At 40.8% G+C, this 22535-nt stretch overlaps 5 protein-coding genes and 1 long non-coding RNA gene across 15 annotated transcripts in view; 2 read left to right on the plus strand and 4 right to left on the minus strand.

The window, feature by feature from the left end:
* mcph1 (microcephalin 1) overlaps positions 1-1824 on the minus strand; it is a 28381-nt gene extending 26557 nt beyond the window's left edge. Inside the window, exons 1-5 of one of the 2 annotated variants that reach the window (XM_053875652.1) lie at positions 1708-1824; positions 885-920; positions 713-804; positions 495-613; positions 23-107 (exon numbers count right to left, since the gene is read on the minus strand). In XM_053875652.1, the coding sequence (XP_053731627.1) occupies positions 23-107; positions 495-613; positions 713-804; positions 885-918 (330 nt within the window). In that variant the 5' untranslated portion in view covers positions 919-920; positions 1708-1824. Of the gene's footprint in view, positions 1-22; positions 108-494; positions 614-712; positions 805-884; positions 928-1707 lie in introns of those variants that run through there. The other variant, XM_053875651.1, reaches the window with a different exon arrangement.
* An 817-nt stretch (positions 1825-2641) lies between these two features.
* LOC128765023 (neuropeptide Y receptor type 4-like) lies at positions 2642-6779 on the minus strand. Its single transcript, XM_053875400.1, has 2 exons — positions 6747-6779; positions 2642-4597 (listed from the first exon to the last, which is right to left on the minus strand). The coding sequence occupies exon 2, from the start codon at positions 4525-4527 to the stop codon at positions 3220-3222; it is 1308 nt and encodes a 435-aa protein (XP_053731375.1). The 5' UTR covers positions 4528-4597; positions 6747-6779; the 3' UTR covers positions 2642-3219.
* A 4464-nt stretch (positions 6780-11243) lies between these two features.
* LOC128764649 (uncharacterized) lies at positions 11244-12466 on the minus strand. Its single transcript, XR_008415782.1, has 3 exons — positions 12375-12466; positions 11453-11555; positions 11244-11387 (listed from the first exon to the last, which is right to left on the minus strand). It is a non-coding gene; the product is annotated as an uncharacterized LOC128764649 (long non-coding RNA).
* A 1127-nt stretch (positions 12467-13593) lies between these two features.
* On the minus strand, positions 13594-19216 carry LOC128764643 (sphingomyelin synthase-related protein 1-like). Of its 4 annotated transcripts, XM_053874553.1 has the most exons (7): positions 18936-19216; positions 17220-17276; positions 15826-16428; positions 15635-15730; positions 15363-15480; positions 14744-14894; positions 13594-14353 (listed from the first exon to the last, which is right to left on the minus strand). In XM_053874553.1, the coding sequence occupies exons 3-7, from the start codon at positions 16422-16424 to the stop codon at positions 14049-14051; spliced, it is 1269 nt and encodes a 422-aa protein (XP_053730528.1). In that variant the 5' UTR covers positions 16425-16428; positions 17220-17276; positions 18936-19216; the 3' UTR covers positions 13594-14048. The 4 variants fall into 4 exon arrangements, with proteins under 4 accessions (XP_053730528.1, XP_053730529.1, XP_053730527.1 ...); XM_053874554.1 differs by lacking the exon at positions 17220-17276 and having other exon boundaries at positions 15826-16425; XM_053874552.1 differs by lacking the exon at positions 17220-17276 and having other exon boundaries at positions 18936-19215.
* On the plus strand, positions 18084-20302 carry LOC128764647 (dual specificity protein phosphatase 13-like). 5 transcript variants are annotated; one of them, XM_053874565.1, is made up of 5 exons: positions 18084-19142; positions 19626-19708; positions 19775-19878; positions 19974-19989; positions 20051-20302. In XM_053874565.1, exons 1-5 carry the CDS (start codon positions 19129-19131, stop codon positions 20284-20286), a joined length of 453 nt encoding a protein of 150 aa, XP_053730540.1. In that variant the 5' UTR covers positions 18084-19128; the 3' UTR covers positions 20287-20302. The 5 variants fall into 5 exon arrangements, with proteins under 5 accessions (XP_053730540.1, XP_053730539.1, XP_053730537.1 ...); XM_053874564.1 differs by having other exon boundaries at positions 18084-18868; XM_053874562.1 differs by having other exon boundaries at positions 18084-18868; positions 18939-19708; positions 19775-19989.
* Positions 20303-20326: 24 nt separating this feature from the next.
* On the plus strand, positions 20327-22036 carry LOC128764648 (dual specificity protein phosphatase 13-like). 2 transcript variants are annotated; one of them, XM_053874566.1, is made up of 4 exons: positions 20327-21126; positions 21250-21462; positions 21538-21755; positions 21825-22036. In XM_053874566.1, the coding sequence occupies exons 2-4, from the start codon at positions 21338-21340 to the stop codon at positions 22034-22036; spliced, it is 555 nt and encodes a 184-aa protein (XP_053730541.1). In that variant the 5' UTR covers positions 20327-21126; positions 21250-21337. The 2 variants fall into 2 exon arrangements, with proteins under 2 accessions (XP_053730541.1, XP_053730542.1); XM_053874567.1 differs by having other exon boundaries at positions 21253-21462.
* The last annotated feature ends 499 nt before the right edge of the window (positions 22037-22535 follow it).

A 22535-nucleotide genomic window follows, 5' to 3' on the forward strand; every position in this document is an offset into this window, starting at 1 on the left:
ATTATCACAAGTTCATACTCACTCTCTTATTTTTCAACACGGGATTTGTTTCATTATTGATGGCGGGAAACAACTCTTCATCCACATGAACACCATCGTCATAACATCTGGATGCCGTTAAGAAACAGAAAACAAAGTTACAACACTAGAGACACTAAACTTAACTCAATGGATTCTCATTATTTTCTCAATATGTTCATTAAAACCCATAACTAATAATTGACTAGTCTTTTCAATGTTACCAAATTCAGATGGATTCAACAAACAAATGAAATAAAGTCCAGGGTAAATAGAACATCTAACCGAATTGTTGCTTTAAAGGGAGAGGAAGAAAAAACAATGAGGCTAAAATAGAGTGGAGGAGGCTGACACACTGATGGGAAGTGCCAAAATTTCTTCTGATGAAAAATGAGCTGGATTTCTTCTAAAGAATATTAAGTGGGCGACTGTTAAGAAAAAGAAAAAAGTGAGGAGGAGTAGTTACAGTTTCCTACCGTCCAACCCAAAGAACAGACACGAGCTTCACGTGGCTCTTCTTCGCTTTTCTCCATGTTGTTGGATGGCCGCTGTGAAACACCACATGCGTGACTCGTTTACTGAATGTTTTTGATACCTGCGTGGGAAATATTAGAGGGGAATTTTACTACTGGGAATCTACATTAATATGAAACAGGTCCGGCCCGTTTACATTATTGATGTTAGTGGACATTACCTGAGCTCCCATCTCATGAAGCTGCTGAATAAATGGTTTTGAACAGTTGGCTGTTTTTTCTGACGACCACACATCGACATAGGCGACCACATCTGCATCAAGCATTCATAACGACATCATGAATACAAACAAATTTGAGGCTTTTTAATGACACAGTGGTAATGAGTGCTACCTTTGAGAATTGACGAGTTGGTGGCGGTGGTCATTACTGGCATGCAAAGCAAAAACAAACATGAATGTGAAGAATTCAAAATGAATATCCATCTCTCAGTTCAGGAAGAATGGACACAATCTGTGTTATAGAAAAGGAAAAACCGTAATGCAATGTGACTAAATGCGGGTTTGTGTACATTTAAAATATTTCTGAAATTACGGATGAAACAATATTATATATTTTTATTTTCAAAGACGGACAGACAGGGAAAACACAGAGTAAACTGCGATGAAAATTACAAATATGGGTCTTATTCATTTTGAACAAAAAGTATGACCTGCAGCTGATTTGACACTTAAAAAACACAACGCAAGAGCGGATTTACAGATTAACATTGCTAGCAGGAACTCACTGGTCGTGTTTTGTTTATTAGCGCGTTCAGAATATATTAACAACATAACGATAACGGCGTCACATAAAGACGTATTCGATTAGATCGGTGTACTTAGAGTAGTACACATGAATTATTTGAAAACTGACGATAGACAACAACAGTGAGTGGTTTTTATGACTTCCACGTATAACAGTACCTCTTGGAAATACAATCTTGCTCAAGCATAACAAACATTGGGACTGACCAACTATACTCGTAGCGGTTAGTGATAGCCAGGACGAAATGTTACATTACACGTCTGCATCCAATAGCTGACTAACTTGTTGAGGAGTTAGCATAATGGTGTTGAAGCTAACTTGGCACAACTTCCGCAGTTTTGCAGCGCACACAACACTTATTGAATAAGAACCGCACGAGTGAGTGGGATAGATTTGTTTTCTCACTTACTTTTAGTAGGTGGTGAATCACCAAGTCATTTAAAAGTAAGAAAAACTAATGAAAACATGACAACCGCCTGAAATTTGCGCCTCGAAGACGTCGACAACAAAATGATTTCATTGGTGGACGTAAGACAACGTCACATCCGGTCTTGTAACGCGACCTGTCATACTTCTTATTAAGAATATTGAAAGTGAAATTAGCTGCGTAAAAAAGGTTAGTCAACAAGTATTCAGTAATATATTAATTCAAGCAAAGAAACAAAACCATCTTTATGACCAGTTGTTAAACTCATATAGTGGGAACTGACAGTGACAAAACTGAGGTGCAGCTCCTTGTCGAGAAATTGACTTTGCTTTTCTAGGAATAATTTGAGCAAAAAGCACAGATTTACATTCAGGATAGTGTCGACTGACCTACTGGAAAGGCACTCATGGACCATGCCTGTCACACGCATGAGCGACACCAACATCAATAGCTTCATTGAAGTGGCTGCTCTTCAAGAACTTAATTTACATAATTCACTATCAAGTGTAATAGTGCAGCTTCTCATGAATGTCTCTCTGCGTGTTAGCGCCTCTTCTCTCGCCTCTTTTATTACGAGCTGAAATTAAATTTAGTTGATACAGTCACAAAAACTTACCAAGTCACAAGGGAATATACATGACTGTTTATTAAATAAATCACTGTTCAAGCAAACACTTGGATTAGCATGAACGTAAACAAACTTCTAGCATTTTGTACTAATCTCACAGAAGATACTGGCTTCGAAACCAATGCCATTTTTTTTTCAAAACCTTCTTGCCAATCACATATGCATCCAGTTTTAGAATGTGTATCCACAACGCATTTATGGTTGTTGATAACTCTTCTGCTCCTGGAGAAAACCTCTAAAGGCACGATTAGAACATGCAAACTACAATTAAACTCATTTAAAGTCAAGATTAATTTTTTATTAAGAGGAAACAGCACAAAATACCAGCTGCCTTGTGTCACAGTCTATGGCTATACACAGTAAACATCAATCTCAACCTAACAGATAACAGAACACTCACATTGGTGGAACAGAATGCAGCACACATTCAATAATAAAATCATTCAGCACATATTTCGATTACACAACACTTTTGAATCAGCAAGTTATAGCCCTAGTTTGAACTCTTCAAGTCCAAGGACCAATTTCACAATACACACAATTTCAATGGTCTACAAACATGTCATGTCAGATCAAATAGTTTCATCACAAATTGCACTTGTGTTCACAAACTACAAAAACAATTACTACTGCTTTTGTAAAACTAACTTTCTCTTTCCAGCCCAGGATGTCCATCCAAATGACACTGAAATGTGAGGTCAAACTTTATACATTTACAACTTTATTTAGTCAATGTCATCATCTTTTCCTAACTTGTTTAACAGGACTTCAGTGGACATCAAAATTATGTTTATTTTTTCTTTTTAGAATTTATATTCACATTCACATTCCATGATATATACTGGCAGCAACCCGATGCTCCTCTATCAGACAGAGTTGCTCCCAGTGTGTGGTGGCACAGATGTGTGAGACACTTCCATGTGAATGGTGGACATGGGGAAGTGCTCCCCTTCCTCTTCTAAAGTACGGCAGCAGCAGTGGAGAAGTTTCTCTTTGACCTCCTGGCGAAAATTGGAGTTGAGAAATCCATAGATAATGGGGTTGATGCAGGTGGAGGACATGGCAAGCAGGTGACAAAGAGAGAAGAGCAAGTTATGGTGGCAGATCGGTAGTGCATCCTGGTTCCAGTCCGACACCACGTTGAAGATCGTGAGTGGTAACCAACATACAGCAAAAGCTGTTATCAGAGCCACCAGCATGATGTTGATTCGGCGGCTGTGAGATATGCGATTGTTGTCTTGGTTTCTGGTGCGGTCCAGAATGTCCCTGCGATGGCGCAGACGTACAAACACTCTGACGTAGCACAAGAAAACCAGTAACAGAGGGCCACAGTACTGAAAGAGAAGAAGCCACGTGGTGTAGGTCAGCCTCTGCTTCTGCGAGGGCCAGTGCTCCATACAGGCCTCCAGATGCGATGAGGTGGAGACCAATGAAAAGTGGGAGTGTTGTGAGTCTTGAAGCACAGAGGAATTGGATGTATGGATATATTCTGGTGAAAAGATTGCAGACCCTGGTAGGATGACGTCCGTATAAGGCTCATTTGTCAGCAGCTGAAAGGCCAAGAAAGGTGAAGAGGTGAAACCAGCCAATATCCAGATGACAATAACAGACATGTAGGCTTGAGTGATGCTGGGCTTCCATCCGGAGGGATTGATAATGAGTTGATGTCGCTCCAATGCGATGAATACAAGAGATAGCACGGACACAGTCACAGATACACACTGGATAAATGGAACCAGACGGCACAACATCGACCCGAAGACCCAGTGGTCCATAAGTGTGTATATGACCGTGAAGGGGAGGCAGAAAACACAGACAAGAATGTCAGAGAATGAAAGGTTGCAGATGAAAATGCTCGTCACATTGACTTTTTCTCTGCGTCGGGCGATGATGCAGATAAGTCCGACATTTCCCACCAGCCCCAGCACCATAGTGACGCTGTACCATACGACCAGAAACGCCGTGAGGACCGAGGACATGTAGCACTGCTCATCATGCCCAATAACCGAGAGGTCTGACAGGAGCAGGTTATTAGACGGCCAGACTTTTGCAGCTTCACGACTGACTCCTCCCTCCTCCCATTCTGGGGACTGTGAGGAGGTGGTGTCGTTGAAGGGCAGAGGCAGAGCTGTCACCGGCAGGGAAGATTGGTTTGCGTTGCCACTTGAGGACATCTCACCAAGACGTTTGTGTCACAAGCCTCCAGGATGACAACGTCCATCACCGCTCTCTGACAACATACATCTGAGACGAGAATAAAGGAATCCTAATTAAGCACTTCCACAGGCGGTTGTGTGAAACATTTGACTCATTATTTGTGTTTGAAATAAGAACAGTACTTAAGAGAAACTCATTCATTGAAACATGTCTGGACAAAACTGATATCCAACAACAAAATATTTGAAAGATCTTTTCACTCTTCAACATCAATCCACTTTCTGAGAAGGAAAAGAGACAATGAATGAAGAATCAATTTAAGGAATGAGATAAGGAAGTAAATCCAGCTCATTCATCAGGCACACAAGTTCCTTTACACACTGCATCAACAGTGATGTCAGCTCTGAGCCAGGTTTGTTTGCAGATTCAACATCAATTTTAGAAAATAGGAAGAGGAAATGTTACATTGTAATAATGAACACGACAGCATCATCATCATCATTATTATTATTATTATTCATATAGTGATATAATAATAATAATAATAATAATAATAATAATAATAATAATAATAATAATAATAATAATAATAATAATAATAATAAACCAATACAAATAAAAAATATTTTATAATGATAACTTTACTTTATTTGTTTAAATAATTTTATTATTGCTGAAACCTATAATGGCATAATATGATAATACATGGCAACCCGGAACATGAATGGGAGTGTAGGGAATTTTAATAAGGCAGCTGCATGGATCATAAATCGGTTTCAGAACTAGGCAGAATGTTGAAAACGTATTTGCGGTCAATATCTACCTCCACTTGCTGTTCACAGCTTTTTTTTAATCTAAATCTCTTTAACGTCAATCTGACGTCTTTTGAAAGTTAAACATCATCTTGGATTATTTGCTCCTCGAGAAAATGATACCTTATTGACAATAAAGTTACTGTGCTCCCACTCGAGCGGAGTCTTTCTTTCTTGACGATGATAGAGATTGTCAGAGTAAAAGGGCACGTCATCGTCTGAAACCTAAAAAAAGATAGTAGCTGCCACCACTCAAACCCCTGCCCTGGTCTGAGAGAATTTGCTTCACACGGACAAAACTGCCAGAATTGCATCGCTGCGTGTACTTCCAGCTGTCATCGTCCACCTTCACAGCACATCAACACTGACCTATCGGGTCATAGTGTTGCCTTCACCAATGGCTGGTTAAACCGAAGGAGAGTTAATTTGCTCAGCGAGAGAGTGGAACACAAGACATGAAGGAGAACAACCCAGCAGGAAGTACATCCTCCTATATCTCCTAATGATGTGAGGTTCTGTCTGGAGAGTATGGGGAGCATTTTGAACTCATACCTCCATCTGGTTCTGCCTTTCTGTTGCAGCATATTGCCAGAGTAACACGATGAGCATAGATGCTTCCATTGGCCTCTGAGCAAAGCCAATGGATTCTACGTATATCAAGACAGAAATTCATGTTGACGTCTGTAATTAAGAGCATTGCATGATAAAGTAAAAAACATCATGTACATCATGGATGGATGGCGGATACTAGTGGATAGATAGACAAAATAGATAAATAAAATAATAGATATTGTAAGCGGTTAGAAGAGATAATAAGGTATGTGTGGGGGATTTTTTTAAGATTTAAGTTGATGCATGGATGAATGTATGTTTGAATTAATATTTTTACGGATAGATGGATGGAGTGTCTCTGCCTCTCAGGGGATCAAATCTATTTCCATCCCTTCTTTATTGCCTCCAGTCCTCAGTTGCAGTATCGTACCAAAGCACCTGAGGATATCATGATTACTCAGCTGTAAATTAATATTTGCTCGTTCCATAGGTGCCCCTCTTGCCCCCTTTACATCTGTGCAAACATACGATCACAGGCTGAGGGAACAAAAAGCCACTACCTCCTACTGTCCTCTGTGCATGGAACAGCAGGGTAACAGCCAACTATGTGTTCCTGACCTATAGGAGTGATCCCAGCTTCATGACTCTCCCATGTAGCCTTCTAGGATCTTAGCTGATCCATTAAAAACCACTCCAACCATAAAGCCATTTTAGATTTACTTTACATTTCAAAACATCAAATACTAACATCAATAAACGTTTTTTTTTTTTAAAGAGTTAAGTTGTAGATATATCTAACATGATTCTAAAAAGCCAATGAAAGATAAAGAACAAGTACTGTTTTCAAGAGGGAGAAAAGCAAAGGCACTCACGTGGTGGTCTGAAGACACAAGAGAGGAGAGAGAGGATGCGAGGAGCCGAACAAGTGTGGATCTGAAGGTAGAGCTGAGCATCACGAGGAGCGCGGCACTAGTGAGAGGCAGAAATGAGGGCGGGCTGCTGAGATTGGACTTTTGGGCTGTGACAGGGGCTGAGCTCTGCTGTCACACAGTGGTAAATGCTTTCAATTACACATTTGGATCACAAACGTCTGTGCGTGCGACCATAAAAAAAATCGTTTTAAAGGCACATCCCTCTTGTACTAGGCAAGTTAGAAACTTGGCGTTGCCATAGCAACCAACATGCAGCGCACATGGAATCTCTTGAGAATTTTTTTTTCACGTCTTCAATTAGCGGGATAAACAAGGAGGGAGAGGCAAAGCGCAATTTCCTGACTGAAAATATCCTGAACATATTAAAATATGTATGAGCTGGACTCGCCAGACAAACCCAGAGAAGCCCATGGACTTTGGCGCGGTAATGAGAGCGCAGCATTGAGCCCGGGAGGTCCATAACGGTTCGATCACAGGGTCGTGTTTGACACCAGGCCATCTTTCAGTCACATCACTCCAATTTTCTAACGGCCAGAGTCGATGACCCCCACATGCTCACCACATGCTGCCTCACATCTCTCTGGTTTATGATCCATTGCTTTCATCATTGGTGGAAGTAGGTTTATCTGTTTTTTAGAAAGGCAGAACAAGTCGAGGAAAAATAAAGTGAGGGAAGTTTTACACCCATTTAATCTAAACACCTCATCAGTCAAATAAGAAGGTTGAAATTTGTAGCTTTTGACAAACACGCTTGCAAAACAAAGCGTTTGAGAAGACATGGCAACAACAGGCATTTTCCACTGTGGTGTTGAATGACCACTCCGGCGACCTCCGTGTTGATTTTGGCAATTAATCGTGGCATTTGGCAGGTGAAGAGCACCTCAAAAGGCTTCCTGATGATAGATAGATAGATAGATAGATAGATAGATAGATAGATAGATAGATAGATGATAGATAGATAAATAGATAAATAGATAGATAGATAGATAGACAGATAGATAGATACATCATTGATCTCCGAAGAGAAATTCCCACCAGGTTCTCACTGGACGATCACACTTAAAGTAAATAATCACAACACAGTGGGAATTGCTGTCTCTGCGACACTGAAAGTCTGAAAATGACCCGATGACCTGTCAAAAACAAGGACAGTGGGAGTCGACTCCAGCAACCTGCCTGACCAGAATCAAATGGAAAGAGGGAAGCAATGAAAAAAGAGGGGTAAGTTTGTCAGACTCGGGGGTCTCACGAGTAATTACAATTCTACTGACTCATTGTAATAAATGCAGAACACACATCTGAATTGAACTTCTGGAGCTTCCACTGTAGGAAGAGTTTCAACTGTTGTCATGAGTTATGGATTTGTGGGGGGAAAAAAATCAACTCAGAGAGCACAAACCTCTGCCGATATAGAATTTATACCCAATTCCCTGTGCAGATATGGAACCCAGGCCAGAGTGATGCCAGCACTGAATCCTCACCTCTAGATCACCAGGGAGTATGGCGACCTGGAAAGCGACCATAATTACCGGACTATAAATTGCAGGTTGGTTTTCACAGGTGTGACTCGCATATTTTAAAATACATCATTTTACATGTTCTTAAATGTTATTTCGTGCTGACTGACATGACCTCGGGGTAAGCACAACGTGTTTGGAATGTCCGAAATCTTGCACGACCACAAGTGTGTCACAACAAGGAAAACACATACCATAGAAATGGACATGATTAAGGTGGTTCTTATTGTAATAGTGAAAACAGCAGGAACACTATCGCTGCTCACTGAAAATGTCATCAAATTAATAGTCTTTAAAGTCATTTTGAACACAAACAGACAAACCACCGTTGAAATAACCTTCTTGGCGGAGGTAAAGAAAAGGTGCTCGCTGACATTACAATATCCTTCATACGTAGAATGTTCAGATCCATATTATGTACGCAATATATATGAATACAATAAATGTCATTCAGACTCCGTAGCTGAAGAGTGTGCACAAATGAAAGAAAATGCAAGTTACGTTATTGCCTGTCAGAAGATTCACGACACGTTTTCTTCACGTGTATTAAAATGCTATGGGAGCAATTGAATCCATGACATGTTTTCCTGATGAAAAGGACCTCTATAATGTTGTGCATGGTCGCTCCATGAAGTATGTTTACATTTCTACAGTGTAAAGATCAGCCACATGGAACGCTCCACTCTAGGCAGTCTATTGGTGAGTGATTATGGGACGCTAATGGTGCTGCAGCTTTCTCCTCTGAGGTTTCTTATTTGTCAATTTCATGTGGTGGTACATTGAAATGCCCAGGTCTGCCATATTTTCCTCCTTTCCTGGTTGTGTTTGAATACAGAGACATCTTTGTGATTGTTGTTATGTTATTGTGCATGTCTGAATTACTTTGATGGCACTCACCCAAGTGTATGAAAAGGGCTATTGAATCCAAATGACGACGCTTAGATACCAATTTTATTGGCAAATACGGAACACTATTTCCATCAGATTTCAGGTCGCAAAAGTGGACCCGGGATGGAATTCTTTATACCGAGCATGGTGTCACATAATCCTCAGTGGATACCACATCAGCCACACAGTTCTCCATATCGATCAACATCTCACAGCCTTCTGGAATCTCTGCATTGATACCAGTGATCCTGAAGGACAAAAGCAAGGGAAAAAAATCAGTAGAAATAGAGAAAGTCATTTTGCACAAGAAGTCGCACGGATCTTACGTAAGGCAGCAACTGTAACCTGAAGACATGCAAGAGCAGGCGTAGCAGCCATCTACCCATACTTCTCCATCCGAGTAGACTTTTCCAGATGAATCAACACACTCTACAGGTGTGCAAAATAGATGTCAATCGATGAGGAGGGACAATTCTGTGTCAGTATGAAACTAGCTGAGCAAACCCTAGCAAAAACAAGTTTATTACTAGTATGAGTATACTTATTTTATACTAAAACTGAGGAAGTATACTTGCAGTTTACATTTGACATACTACATTCTAAATACTTAAAATAAGTAGCAGCATTTGAGTATTTATGCAGTTTGTTTCAACAGTAAAACAAGCACAGCCTAAATACACAACGCGACACATTGTAGTAGTCCAGTGACTTACGTGTATTCTCACTATTAAACTGAGTATAGGTACAGGAGGAGCTTCTCCGGACCACCAATCCCAGCAAACCCATGAGTACCAGGAGGGAGCGCTGTCAAGAAACAGAAAAAAAAAATCCTTGTTCTGACTACATTTCCAGTCCTGTCATCTTTGGCTTTGACAAATTCTTTTCTCCATAACTTCATTTAAACAGACACCTTCTGATTATTTTTACTCAACTACATGACTTGGCATTTGAAATGAAATCTGGGAAATGTCAAAAAGGACACAAGGATTTCATGAGAGTGAAGTGAATAGCGTCAATAATAAGAAGTGGATATACATACCATATTGATGTAGGGATGACTGTCGACAGCTGCAGGTCGGGCTCAGAATAGACCTGAAAATAATGGGCAAACTCATACCTTATATGTCCATTAAAGGCACGCCCCTGAATGTTTAGATTACATTAGCTTCAAGTAAAACGCCCATGGCCTCTTTATGGACTGTACATCTTTTTATTAATACAGTGACATTGCAGGACCCCTCATGCAGAATAAAAACCTGATCAGAGGGTGTGGACTCTTTACAGAACAGAACAGGATCAGACCTGAGGCATGGTAATGGTAAAATAAGTGAAATAAATTCTGGTTTCTGTCTGTCTGTCCGTTAGTCTGCAGCACGGATGGCTCACAAGGTCCAGAAAGAGAGACCATATCGCACTCATTTTGAAGTGGCTCCTGCACATTTCATAATCGGTTTTGAGATCCTGTTATTGGATTATAGATCTCTTAATGGTCTTAGTCCTGGCTATTTAATATACTTTTACCATATCAGTCCTCTATGACCCTCCAGTCCACAAGTAGTCTTCCCTTTATTTTTTCCAGCTTAAGGACAAAAACATAAAGAGAAGCCACTTTCACTTACTAAAGTTATTATCCCCATATATGTGGAATAGACCACCTGAGTTTCAAGATTTAAACATAAAACACATCTTTAGACTTTATATGAACTCTTATTTAATTTTAGATTTTGTTTAGTGCTTTCACAACTGATATTTAATGTTGTCGATGTTAGTTACCTGTTCAATAAAAGAGCTTCCCCTCTGCCCTGTTGGTCAAGCCAAGCTAGTCCTGCTCACTCTGCATGCTACTTCAACCGAGAGTGGGAGCTACCACATGGCTAGAGAGCCAACACCCTGATCCAAAATGATGTCCAGGACTCCAACCATGTCAGAATTCACTAATGTGGACCAAACATCATGGAGACCAAACTAAATCATAATGCTCAAATAACCATTTTATTGGCAAATAAGGAACAATATGCAGTATTCATTCCTTCCAATGTTCAGGTGACTAAGTGCACCAGACGTGGAGTTTGTACTTTACTTTATACTGTGCATGGTGTCACATGATCCTCTTTGGGCACATGATTAACTTTGCAGTCCTCCCTGTCAATCTGCTTCTCACACCTTGCAGTTATAACTGAAGGGGGGAAAATCATTAGAGAACAAAATACAGTTTCGTTCAAGAACATGGACAGAGCTTACATAAGGCAGCAGCTGTAGCTGGAGGACGCGCACTCGCACTTATAGCATCCATCTGTCCATTCTTCTCCCTCTGAATAGACTTTTCCATTTGAATCAACACACTCTGCAGTGGAGCAAAATAAATATAAATAAATGATGGAAGACAATTTTGTGTCAGTATGAGTCCATTTCATACTATTGGAAACTGAGATTGAACATGTTTGCCGATGACATTCTAATCTGTGGTGGGAGCAGGGAGCAAGCGGAAGATAAGCTAGAGAGGTGGAGGTGCGCCATAGAAAGGAGAGGAATGAAGGTTAGCTGCAGTATGACTGAATATATATGTGTGAATGAGAGGAACCCAAGTGGACAGGTGAAGTTATAGGATGCAGAGATAAAGAAGGTGGAGGATTTTAAGAACTTAAGCTCAACTGTGTTGTGTCAGGTGTGATGTGTGACAAAAGGGTGTCGGCAAGGATGAAAGGGAAAGTGTACAAAACGGTGGTGAGGCCAGCAATGTTGTATGGTTGGGAAACAGTGGCACTGAGGAAAACACAGGAGGCAGAGCTGGAGGTAGCAGAGATGAAGATGCTGAGCTTCTCTGAGGGAGTGAGCAGGAGGGATGGGATCAGGAAGCAGTAGATCAAGGCGACAGCACATGTCAGGTGTTTAGGAGACCAAGGAAGGAAGGAAGATGTTGAGGTTGGAACTGTCTGGCAGAAGGTGGAGAGGAAGGCCAAAGAGGAGATTTATGGAGGTGGTGAAGTAGGACATGAGGTTTGTATCTTGGCCGAGACACAAAATAATAATAAACATTTTACTCTTACATTTTACAAAACTAATGACATGTCATATGGGCAAAGATCTAATTTCATGGATTTAATTAGTAACTTTCAACAGCAGTGCTAACTCAACCCTAATACACAGTACTCTACCGACTTACTTGAATCCGGACCTTCAAACTGAGTAATGGTGCAGTACGAGTGGCACCAGACCACCAATCCAAGCAGACACATGAGCACCAGGAGAGAGCGCTGTCAAGAAACAGAAAAATAAAATGTCGTCTTTCTTTGTAACCAACAGTTGTGGACAACAAGCGTCAATAATAACATGTGCATCATACATACCATCTTGATGTTGTGGCGATAGTTCAAAGAGGTTCAGCTGCGAAGACCTTATATACCCACTCATATGTATATACACACAATATTTCTGATTGATTTGCCTCATAAGGACACGCCTGAGAATGTTTGGATTACATTTGCTTCAATTTGCTTTTAGTGAGTTACGCAGCGAAATGCCAACGGCAGGTACTGGTTACAGACTATTAATGACTTTTACCACGAACACGGACAAATTGCTGCTCCTACCTTCCAGAATAAAAACTGATCAGAGTCCTGGGAATGTTGACAGAAGAGAACAGGATCAGACGTGAGGCACAGGTCAACATTAGTTGTGTGAAAGACCTGAACACAATTTCACCACTAGGCAGTTCATGAAAGACAGAATTATTTTTTATTTATTTTATCATAGAACAGGGAATTATGCTGTTACACTTGTGAAGTGGCGTCACATCAAAATTCCAGTGATGTGTTCCTCCAGAGGCAAGAAAAGTTTGGCGAACCCACCAACACCAGAATGGAACGCTGTCAAGAAACTTTTTTTTTTTTTGAGCTGTGATCCTTCATGAGAACCATCACGAGGTGACACAGCAATGGCAACATCAGTGAGCCAACTCCTAAGTTCCGATGTCCTTGCAGGTCTGTCTGACCAAGACCATAGGCACAGGCTCTTAGAACAGTGAACAGGTTTTTCTTCAAAGATGACTGAGTTTTCTCCATTAATTGATGATGAGACCAAGTGTCTCATGATCATCTGTAACCAGTTGAGTTTGTTCCTAATCGATACATCATCACAGCTCTGGCAAATGACTTATAAAGCTTCCCTTTCTCTTTCGCTGCCTCTCTTCCATCACAGTGAGATCTGTTGTCGTCGCCCAGCCTGCATTCTCTCCTTCTCCTCCTTTGATCTCACACAGACAACATCACTTGAATGTACCAACACACTTCAATTCAAGTCAAACATATGACTATAATTAAGAATAAATGTAAAACAACGCAGGCCACACATACATTTTGAAAATGTAAACATTTATTGATGCGTCCCCTGGATTAAATACAAAAAAGACACACAATGTAAACTATTTTTTTTTTACAATAATACTTTCTGTTGATGTAAACAATATTTTTACTCTCTGGAAAAATTGAAGGAATATGAAATTAGCATACAATTAAAACAGATTTGGTGAAGCTATTGTTAAAAATTTAGTAGAATCAATGTATTATGCTACAAAATCATCATATCTGAGTGGAGGTATTCAAATGAGCTCTCTGTGTAGCTCATAATATTAAAGTCAGACATAACGTTGAATCACTTTTTGAAATGCGCATTCAAAGCACGGAAGGCAGCACTGATAACATCAGTTATTATTTAACCTGCATTACAAATAGAACATGAAATTTTATCAAACAAATCATACCCTTAGTAAGATTTCTGTATCAAAAGAGTCATATAAATAAATAAATTCCCTCAAATAAGAATAAAAAAGATGTAAGCCTCAGCCAATCATCGTCTTCATGAAGGCGGGTTTGTCGAAGGGCCAGTGGTACTGATTAGGGACCGGTCCGTTGACATTGCACTCAAAGAATGAGAACATGGGGAACCAGATTCGGGCCCGGCGGCTCTGCTGATAGGCCCGGGTGTTGGCTAAGGTGTGATAGTAGAGGAAGAGGCGAGTGGTGATGTAGAAGGCGATGAAAACGTCGATGGAGTAGTGCTCATGTGCCGCAAGGATGAAGAAAATCCCAAATAAGTTCAAGACCCAAGAGATGGTGTGGATCAGGTTCCAGTTACGCGGAGTATCTGCAATAGACAGCATCCATCAGACACCGAATGTCATAATGAATTTTTCACAATAAAGAAGTTGAAATGGTTAAAATGTGCAACAAATAAATAAATAGTCAAAGCTAATAAAAGGTTTGGTTGAACCTAAATCCATATTAATACAAAGCTATGACCAAACCCTATGAAACCAAAATAAACAATGTAAAATGTAATGCATTAACAGCAGGTCTAAACGCTATATAACCACAGGTGCAAACAGTGACAGAGAATCAATAGCATCTCTTGAGTGGCGGCATCCCCTATAGCGGCTGCCAAGATACAAAAGAGCATTGTGAAAGATGGAGTCTCCTCTTGCACGCAGCCCGTGTAAACAGAACCAACTCGCTCCATTCACGAGTTTGCACTCACATTCTGTGACAAAGAAGTTGAGCATGGTGATGACCACAGTGTGTCCGCTGAACATGTAGTCCCCACACGTTTGGACCCCGGTCAGAGTCATCCCGAAACCGCTCCAGATAGCTAGTGCTCTTTGGATCTTTCCCCAGGCATCATCGTACATCTGAAAGACAGACAGTTGATTTTGTTTAGAGTGAGCTCGAACTACGAGGTCTAGCTATGTAGTGAGCCTGAGACTACTTTTATTTTCCCCCAAAAACAGCAGAAAAGAGGTGGTCTAGGGCCTCCAGATTGAACAAGGTCTACCCCAGGACCCACTGAGTTGGACATGCCCAGAAGCCTCACCATAAACAACCATATTTATAAATATTTTATGAACAAAATGAAGCTCGTGATATGGTTTTCTAATCTTGACATTGTGTTTCATTTCTAAACTGCAAAAATGAGGCTGAGATGAGCATCTGCAGGAAGTGGGTTTATTTCTCATGAGACGCTACGGTTAATCTGAAAGAGCTTTGGCAATTAACAGCAACCTAATGAATCTAAACACTGTTGAGTGTGATGTTTGTGAGAAAGTGAAAGAAACTGAAGCAAGACGCCGCCCAATTTACTGTGAATGTGTGAGTCTCACCTTACTGGCACATTGCAAGTGCTGCCCAGGAACAGACAGTGAAGTAACAAACATGGTGCAGCAGCGAAGCAAAAACACGGTTCCCATCAAAGAACACAAGCGCCTGAAGAGAATGGACCTGAAAGCAGAAGGGAAACAGCAAAGAGGATCTATCATCGATGTGTCGGAGAAACAAAAAGGACAGCTAAAAATGTCATTTCTGAAGTCCATGTCACTGCGTTAAAGCATTATATTCCCAACTGTGGTTGGAAAGGTTGTTGTTGAACACACACCTGTGCTTGTGCAGCAGCAGGATCAGCAGTAGCATGTAACAGAGGATGAGTCCACAGGCCTCTGCCATAGCAAAAGCCCAGGGGATTCTAGGAACACTGAGGAAGGAGAGAGATATCTGCATTAGCATTGAGATAAGATAGTAAGAGAAGAACATGAACTATGGAATCCAGGCGCCACATGTGCACAGTACCTGTCCAGGAATATGTCAGGCAGTGGGGGGTAAGTCCTCATGTCTGGAACTCGTTCGTGTACGATGACCATGACGAAGGAGGTGAAGCCAAACACAAACATGACGTAAACGGTGCTGAGGACCGTCTTCCACACCTCGGGGTCCAGTCGTCCTGCAAGATGTTGCCGGTGTCTCCCGTTCGAATGCAAATGACACAACTCATCTCCAGAGCCAGAACAATGTCTGCTACTGCTACCGTTCCTCAATCGCAGCTCAGTCCTCTGACCCAGCGGGTCGCCCCTGGCGTACCGAAAGTCGACCTGGTCGCAGCTCAGCGAGGGACCAGCTGTCAGGCTTTCAACTGAAGACAGACCCAGGGCTTCTAGTTGAGCTTGGTTTTGCTTCTGGATGCGTCTGAGTGCAATGGTGAGCCTCTTGATGTCCCCCAGGACTGTGAGGCCTAAAGGGGGCCCCCGCAGGTCCGCTTCAGTCAGAGCCAGCAGACTGAGCCCGTCCAGACGGTGTTGAGTGCAAAGCAGAGCTTCATATTCTCCAAACCCTTCGTCCTGCAGCCACTGGGCCACTCTCTTGCAGCTCCAGGTGTTGACGCTCTCCTCCATGCTACTGCACACACACACAGGTATGTTTGAAGCTGCCATACATTAGGGCCATACTTATAGCACCAGAACAAAGAAACCTGACCAGCTTTAGATGCTCCCGTGATTAATCAAAGCCTCATAACCATTAGCCAAGCGGAGTTAAGCAGCTGCGATCACATCATCAGTGTGACAATGCATCGTTAATCAGAAGCACATCACTTCAATAAGATACAGGTTTGTTTCAAGCGCCAATATATTTATGTTGAAAGTGAAATCTATTCATCCCTTTTTGTGTTATTTTGCTAAAAGACAGACAATGGCATAACCTTGTAGGTAGAGGTAAAAAAATATATAAAGTAAGTAAAAAATGGCACAGAAAAGGGACACAATAAGCAAAAATTGACGTGGAAAAACAAACCTAATATATGTCCATCAAAAATCATGAAACTAATTTCTAAATTCACTACTCATTTTTATCAATTCGTAAAAAAATAAAAACTGTGCTACCAATGTAATTACTCTACATGGAATCAATACAACTATTAAGAAAATAAGAAAACATCATCAAGCCTTTTTTATGTCATGCCACAAAACATATTTTTTAATGGTTCAAAAAGCCTACATTTATGTCCTTACATCAAATTGGGCTACTGAAAGGTTTAAAGAAAATGAATTTATTAAACCGTTAAATTCAACTGAAATAACTTCATTGTTATTTCAGTTGAATTTAACGGAAAACAGACTTTCTAGCTTCCTCTCACAGACAGATTGGAAATTATGAAATGGACTTCTGATCTCGGCTTCTCTTGAGCTGACCTTTGACCCTCTGATAAGATCTTGACTGCCCTGCTGCTCAAAGGTCTGAAGGATTCACTGCAACAGCACAAAGTGATATGAGAGAAGCGATGCATTATAACTGAAAAGTGATGGTTGAATATCTCTCATGATAAGTTACTTTATATCTGCAAAACATTTGTTTGTATTTAATTATTAATTAATATACAATTTAAATGTCTACACTGCAGCACGATTGTGTGGGTTCTCTATATATATATAACTAACTATATATTATTTTTGTAAATATTAACCACCAACTGCCTGAAAAACATGTAATAATAAAAATTAAGCCAAGAATATTATTGTGGTTGAATTAAATGTCACCCTCCAGTTTTCAATGGATTAAAATGCCTGACTTTTTACCATCTAATTGTCATTGAAATGTTCAGGTAATTTTGATTTTATGTAGCCAGACTTTGACTTTGGTCTGTCTTTTTAATTTAAATCAATTTTCAAATTTTCTATTGCCTTGGGATATTTACACTTTAATAAAAACAGTATTACAGCTTTGTCAAATGAATTATTTTGCCGTTACATGCTTGCTTTTTCACACCGCTCTGAAAAGAAAAAGGACTCAAGCAGAGATCCTGAAACCGGATATAAGTTGGCACAAAAATGAAAACTTGTCAACATGGCCGAAGCTTGCGTAACACAACAAGCTTTTTCCTTTGGGTGGGACAGAAAATGAAAATATCCAAACATATCACAGTGACGATTACTATCCTCATGTGAGGGACATGATTCATGTAGACTCATCAGCCTCCACCCACATATCCGCTGAGTAATAGTTCTGGCAGGAAATTACAGACTTTCCTTTATACAGCCAACGTAGTCAGTCTTTAGTGTGGGAGCTGACAATCTCAGGGAGAATTTCATAAAGAAGGGTACCAGAAAACATCTAAACTTTGAACCTCAAAGAATATATTTCCAGAATATAAATATGAATATTCCACTAAAAATATTCATTTCCTTTATTTGCTTAAAAGACATGCAAAAACACTTAACTTTTGTCGTGGATACACTATATATATATATAAACAATTAAATTCCAGGGGAAACTAACAAAGAAATAAAAAACAGCAAACAAACCAACAAAAAAAAAACAAAAAAAAAACTCAACAGGAAAACGGAACATTTGTTACTCAACTAGATGTATTTCAAATGAGGTCATAAGGGACACACTGCTCTTGATAATACGACTCCAAGATACAGATGTATTATTAAGTTATTATGAGAAAGTAAATTTTATTTTTTAAATTCAAGCGAGGTCCTCATTCATAGAAGTCGTCGTACAATGAGGATTTGTTTTGAAAATCAAAAGTTTTATGTATAGTGACAATACCTTCAGAAACATTTTTTAACTTCAAACATATTTACAGAGCGAACAGACACCTGTGGACTTAGTCAGGGATTGACAATTGCCAAATCAGCAAGTTCGGCTGATATAGAGACGGCACTGCACTGACTGTCGCAAATATTTGTCTCAGGATAACAGTCCCGCTCTGCCAAGAGAATAAACTCAAACAGACAGAGCCGGTTGTCAGGACGAGGACAGCCACAAGTGAATCTCCAGGCTGAACTGAACTGAGCTTGGCAACAGTTGAGACAAGTATGACACGAAGGAGCCGGTAAGTCAACCTCGGGTCAAATGAAAAGTTTGAAAACAGTTAAAATGAGGAACAACGTCGATCTTACCAGACACAGAGTGGGCTGTCAGAGGGAGACGGGCTGTGTTCCTCTGACAAGATAGGAATGTTTCGTGGTCAACATGTTTCCACCACGGCCGGGCGTCAACAAGCAGGAAGAGGGTGAGGTAAACAACCAGCGAAGAAGAGCCACCAAGTGTACACTGACACCTGCTGGACAGATTCCGCGCAAGCTCTAACTTATGAAAACATACAGGTATAACATATCCCCCACCCTTTACGCCACCATAAAGTCCTCAACGAATTCTTTACTTCACTACTGGAAATTAAGATATATATACTGCAAATATATTTAAACAAAACGTATAGTTAGTAGCGATAATTTTCTCATCAGAAACCTAGTTACACCTGACTGTATGAAAACCCCTTTTATAGGAGTTTTTTGGGTGGTGAAGGAAGAGATGCGCAATGTCGACATGTGTTATCGTTGTGTTACCATCTGAAGTTTCACTCAGCTGCCCCACCTGTTTTAGACAGTCACTGAAATGTGATTCAACGACGGCTCTCACAAGGCACTGCAGAAATGAGACGTTGAAGTCTAGTCGTGCAGAGCCCCTGGTTTGTTTAGAGAAGGGAGTCACTTGTCAACTATGAGATAAACAAGACTCGGCACAGACTGACAGAGCAGCGAGGAATTCATCAAGTAAAGATGGAAATTTGGGTTGACCCTTCTCTTCAGGAGCTTGAGGAGGTTTTACATTCAGCTCCCAGATCCTGTCGCCATGGAGATGAAGTGTGGCCGAACCTGTTCCTTGGCGACATGTAGGTGTTTTTCACGCTCATGCATGTGTGAAGGGTGTCATCACCGCATCCTGGCTTGTGTTTAAGGTTCATGTCACATGACAAGCTTGGACTGTGGCAGTTGGGCATCACGCATGTGCTCAACGCATCCCATGGCAAACTCTGCTGTAAAGGAAGTGATGACTTTTATGGTACGACAGTGAAGTACTTTGGAGTTCCAGCCAATGATCTCCCAACCTTTGACCTTTCGCTGTTCTTCTACCCTGCCGCTGACTTCATTCACCAGGCTCTCACCTCAGGAGGTAGCGAGTTGACCCTGTCAAATGTGTGAATAAACGATGTTACATTTGTGGTTCCCTCCAGGAAAGGTGTTGGTGCACTGTGCTGTCGGAGTGAGTCGCTCGGCCGCTTTGGTTCTGGCCTACCTGATGATCCATCATCACCTCTCGCTTCTTGCTGCTATTCACTGTGTTCAACACAAACGCTGGATCTTCCCAAACAGAGGGTTCCTGCGTCAGCTCATAAAGTTGAACCACGACCGTCAGACAGGAAGTTCAAATACAAAGCTTCCCAATGACGTTGAAATACAGCAATCCTAATCCTGCAGTATTGTAGTCACTGTACTAGATAACTCAATCCAAGCATCCTTCGGTATAAACTCAGTGGTAGCTGTCAGGTTGCCTATGTTAAGCATCTACTAACTGCGAGTACAAGCTTTTACAGGGTATTACGCACGACTGAAGCTTGTCAACATAAAAATAAAATTTTGAGCTGAAGCATACATGACTTCTAAATAGCTAGTATTCAGTGTTTTATCTTTCTGCCTAGCATTTGTGGAAAAAAAACAGTGAAACACAGATCAAAGGTGTGGTGGCCATGTTGGAAAGTGGGCTGTGTAACTTAGCCATGCGAAGATCGAAATCCTGACATTAGTATGAATTGTGTTTTGTGTGGTTTGCCAAAAGGTGGTGATAACAATAATATAATCATTTATGTTCTATATACAGGAGACCACAGTGAAGTGAGTTTGACTTCTTTTATCTGTGCAGTCTGTTGACAACAGCTGTCTCTATGTTGCCACAAAGCCCAACACCGTCCTTTGTTACGCTGTCACACAACATTAGAATATATAGCTCTTACCATGAAACTAGATGGACGGAAAGGGAACCTTTCACTATGGTTTGAAAACCAAGTTAACGGCAAGTGAATGGGAAGCTATGACTCTGGCTTTTTTCTTTATGAGGGAAGAAAAAAGTGGAAAGGTTTGATGTAGCCACAGTTATCCCAAAAAAGTGTGTCTAGAGAGTGAAGGTTAAAAGTGTTGGTTATTGTCGTGGCAGACCATGGGTGTATCCACAGGCCCTTCAGAAGTCACTATCACATAACTTCCAAAGCTTGCCATCAACTCAATAAAACAACTCAACTTATCATTTTACCAGGTGAGTGTTTCACTTGAATCTCACTCGACATTAAATAACTATCTGGAGTCAAGCACAACACGGACGGCTAATTTTAGTGGCTGCCAGTTCTCAAATAACCAGCTGCTCATATCTGTCACTAAGCAGCAGAATCTGCCAGGGAGGGGACGGTTGCCACTGACGGCAGGAGTGGAGTAGTGCTGTGGTGTTTTTGGAGAGGAGTCCAAGGAGAATGACAGCGTTAAATCAGCTGAGGGACCTGGTCATTGTCAAGGAACTTGAGCGCATCCTGGATTCTTGCACCCTTGAGCTCACAGCCGTGGATGAAGTCTGCCCCAATCTCTACATAGGAAATGTGTAAGTAGCTCGATGATCTGAAAGGAAGTTTGAATGCCTGCAATTTGTATGATTTTATTTTATATTTTTCTTCAGGGCCATTGCACAGAACAGAAAACGGCTGTGTGACTTGGGCATTACTCACATCCTGAATGCAGCTCATGCTAAACAGGGAAGCATCGGGGACCAGAACTTTTATGGGAACTCTTGTGTTTACTATGGCATTCCAGCTGAAGACTCGGAGCACTTTGACCTGAGCGAGCACTTTAAATCAGCGTCCGACTTCATACACGATGCTCTCACGAAAGAACAAGGTACAGTAAAAAAATGCACTCTGATATTACTGACTCCATCATCATCATCGTCGTCTTCCTCTCACCCAGGGAAGGTTTTGGTGCACTGCATCATGGGAATGAGTCGATCCGCCTCCTTGGTTCTGGCATATCTGATGTTGCGGCAGCGACTTACGCTGACAGACGCGCTCAAGCTTTTGATCCAAAAAAGAGCCATCTACCCAAACAGGAACTTTCTGGTGCAACTTCATCGACTGGACGAACAGCTGAGAGTCCGGAGAAGGCTCTGTCCCATTTTATGAACTAATGATACATGGAAAAAAAATCCTTAATGTCTCTCCCATTCATCTTTTACACTCCACCTGATGCTTTGTATGTATATAATAATCAATTTACTGTACTGTCTAAATAGCAGATGAATACATGATGACCAGATGCAGTTCTTAATTTTTGTTCATGTCAGATTTTGGTCCAATACTGTGTCATTCATGTAGCTAATGTCCGTAAAATAGTCACCATTTCATTTTCTTATTGTTATTTGTTCCTAAAAAAATGATTGAAGGTTGATGTGGAGTAGTTTTAAATGAAAAAAAAAAACACTAAATTGTGAGTTATAAGTATATTTTATGGTTAAAAGGTGCAGGAAGTTAGATGTGAAGTTGTCAATGAGAGTGACTACAAAGGACAAGATCTAACATGGGTAGATCAGAGGCACAGCTCATGTGAAGATGAAGAATGATGGAGATGAAGATACCAGAAAAAGAAGACGACTGATGATGAGCTGATAAATTAGATCGAGAG

Source organism: Synchiropus splendidus, chromosome 9 (genome assembly GCF_027744825.2).
Source record: "Synchiropus splendidus isolate RoL2022-P1 chromosome 9, RoL_Sspl_1.0, whole genome shotgun sequence".
Lineage (NCBI taxonomy): Eukaryota > Metazoa > Chordata > Actinopteri > Syngnathiformes > Callionymidae > Synchiropus > Synchiropus splendidus.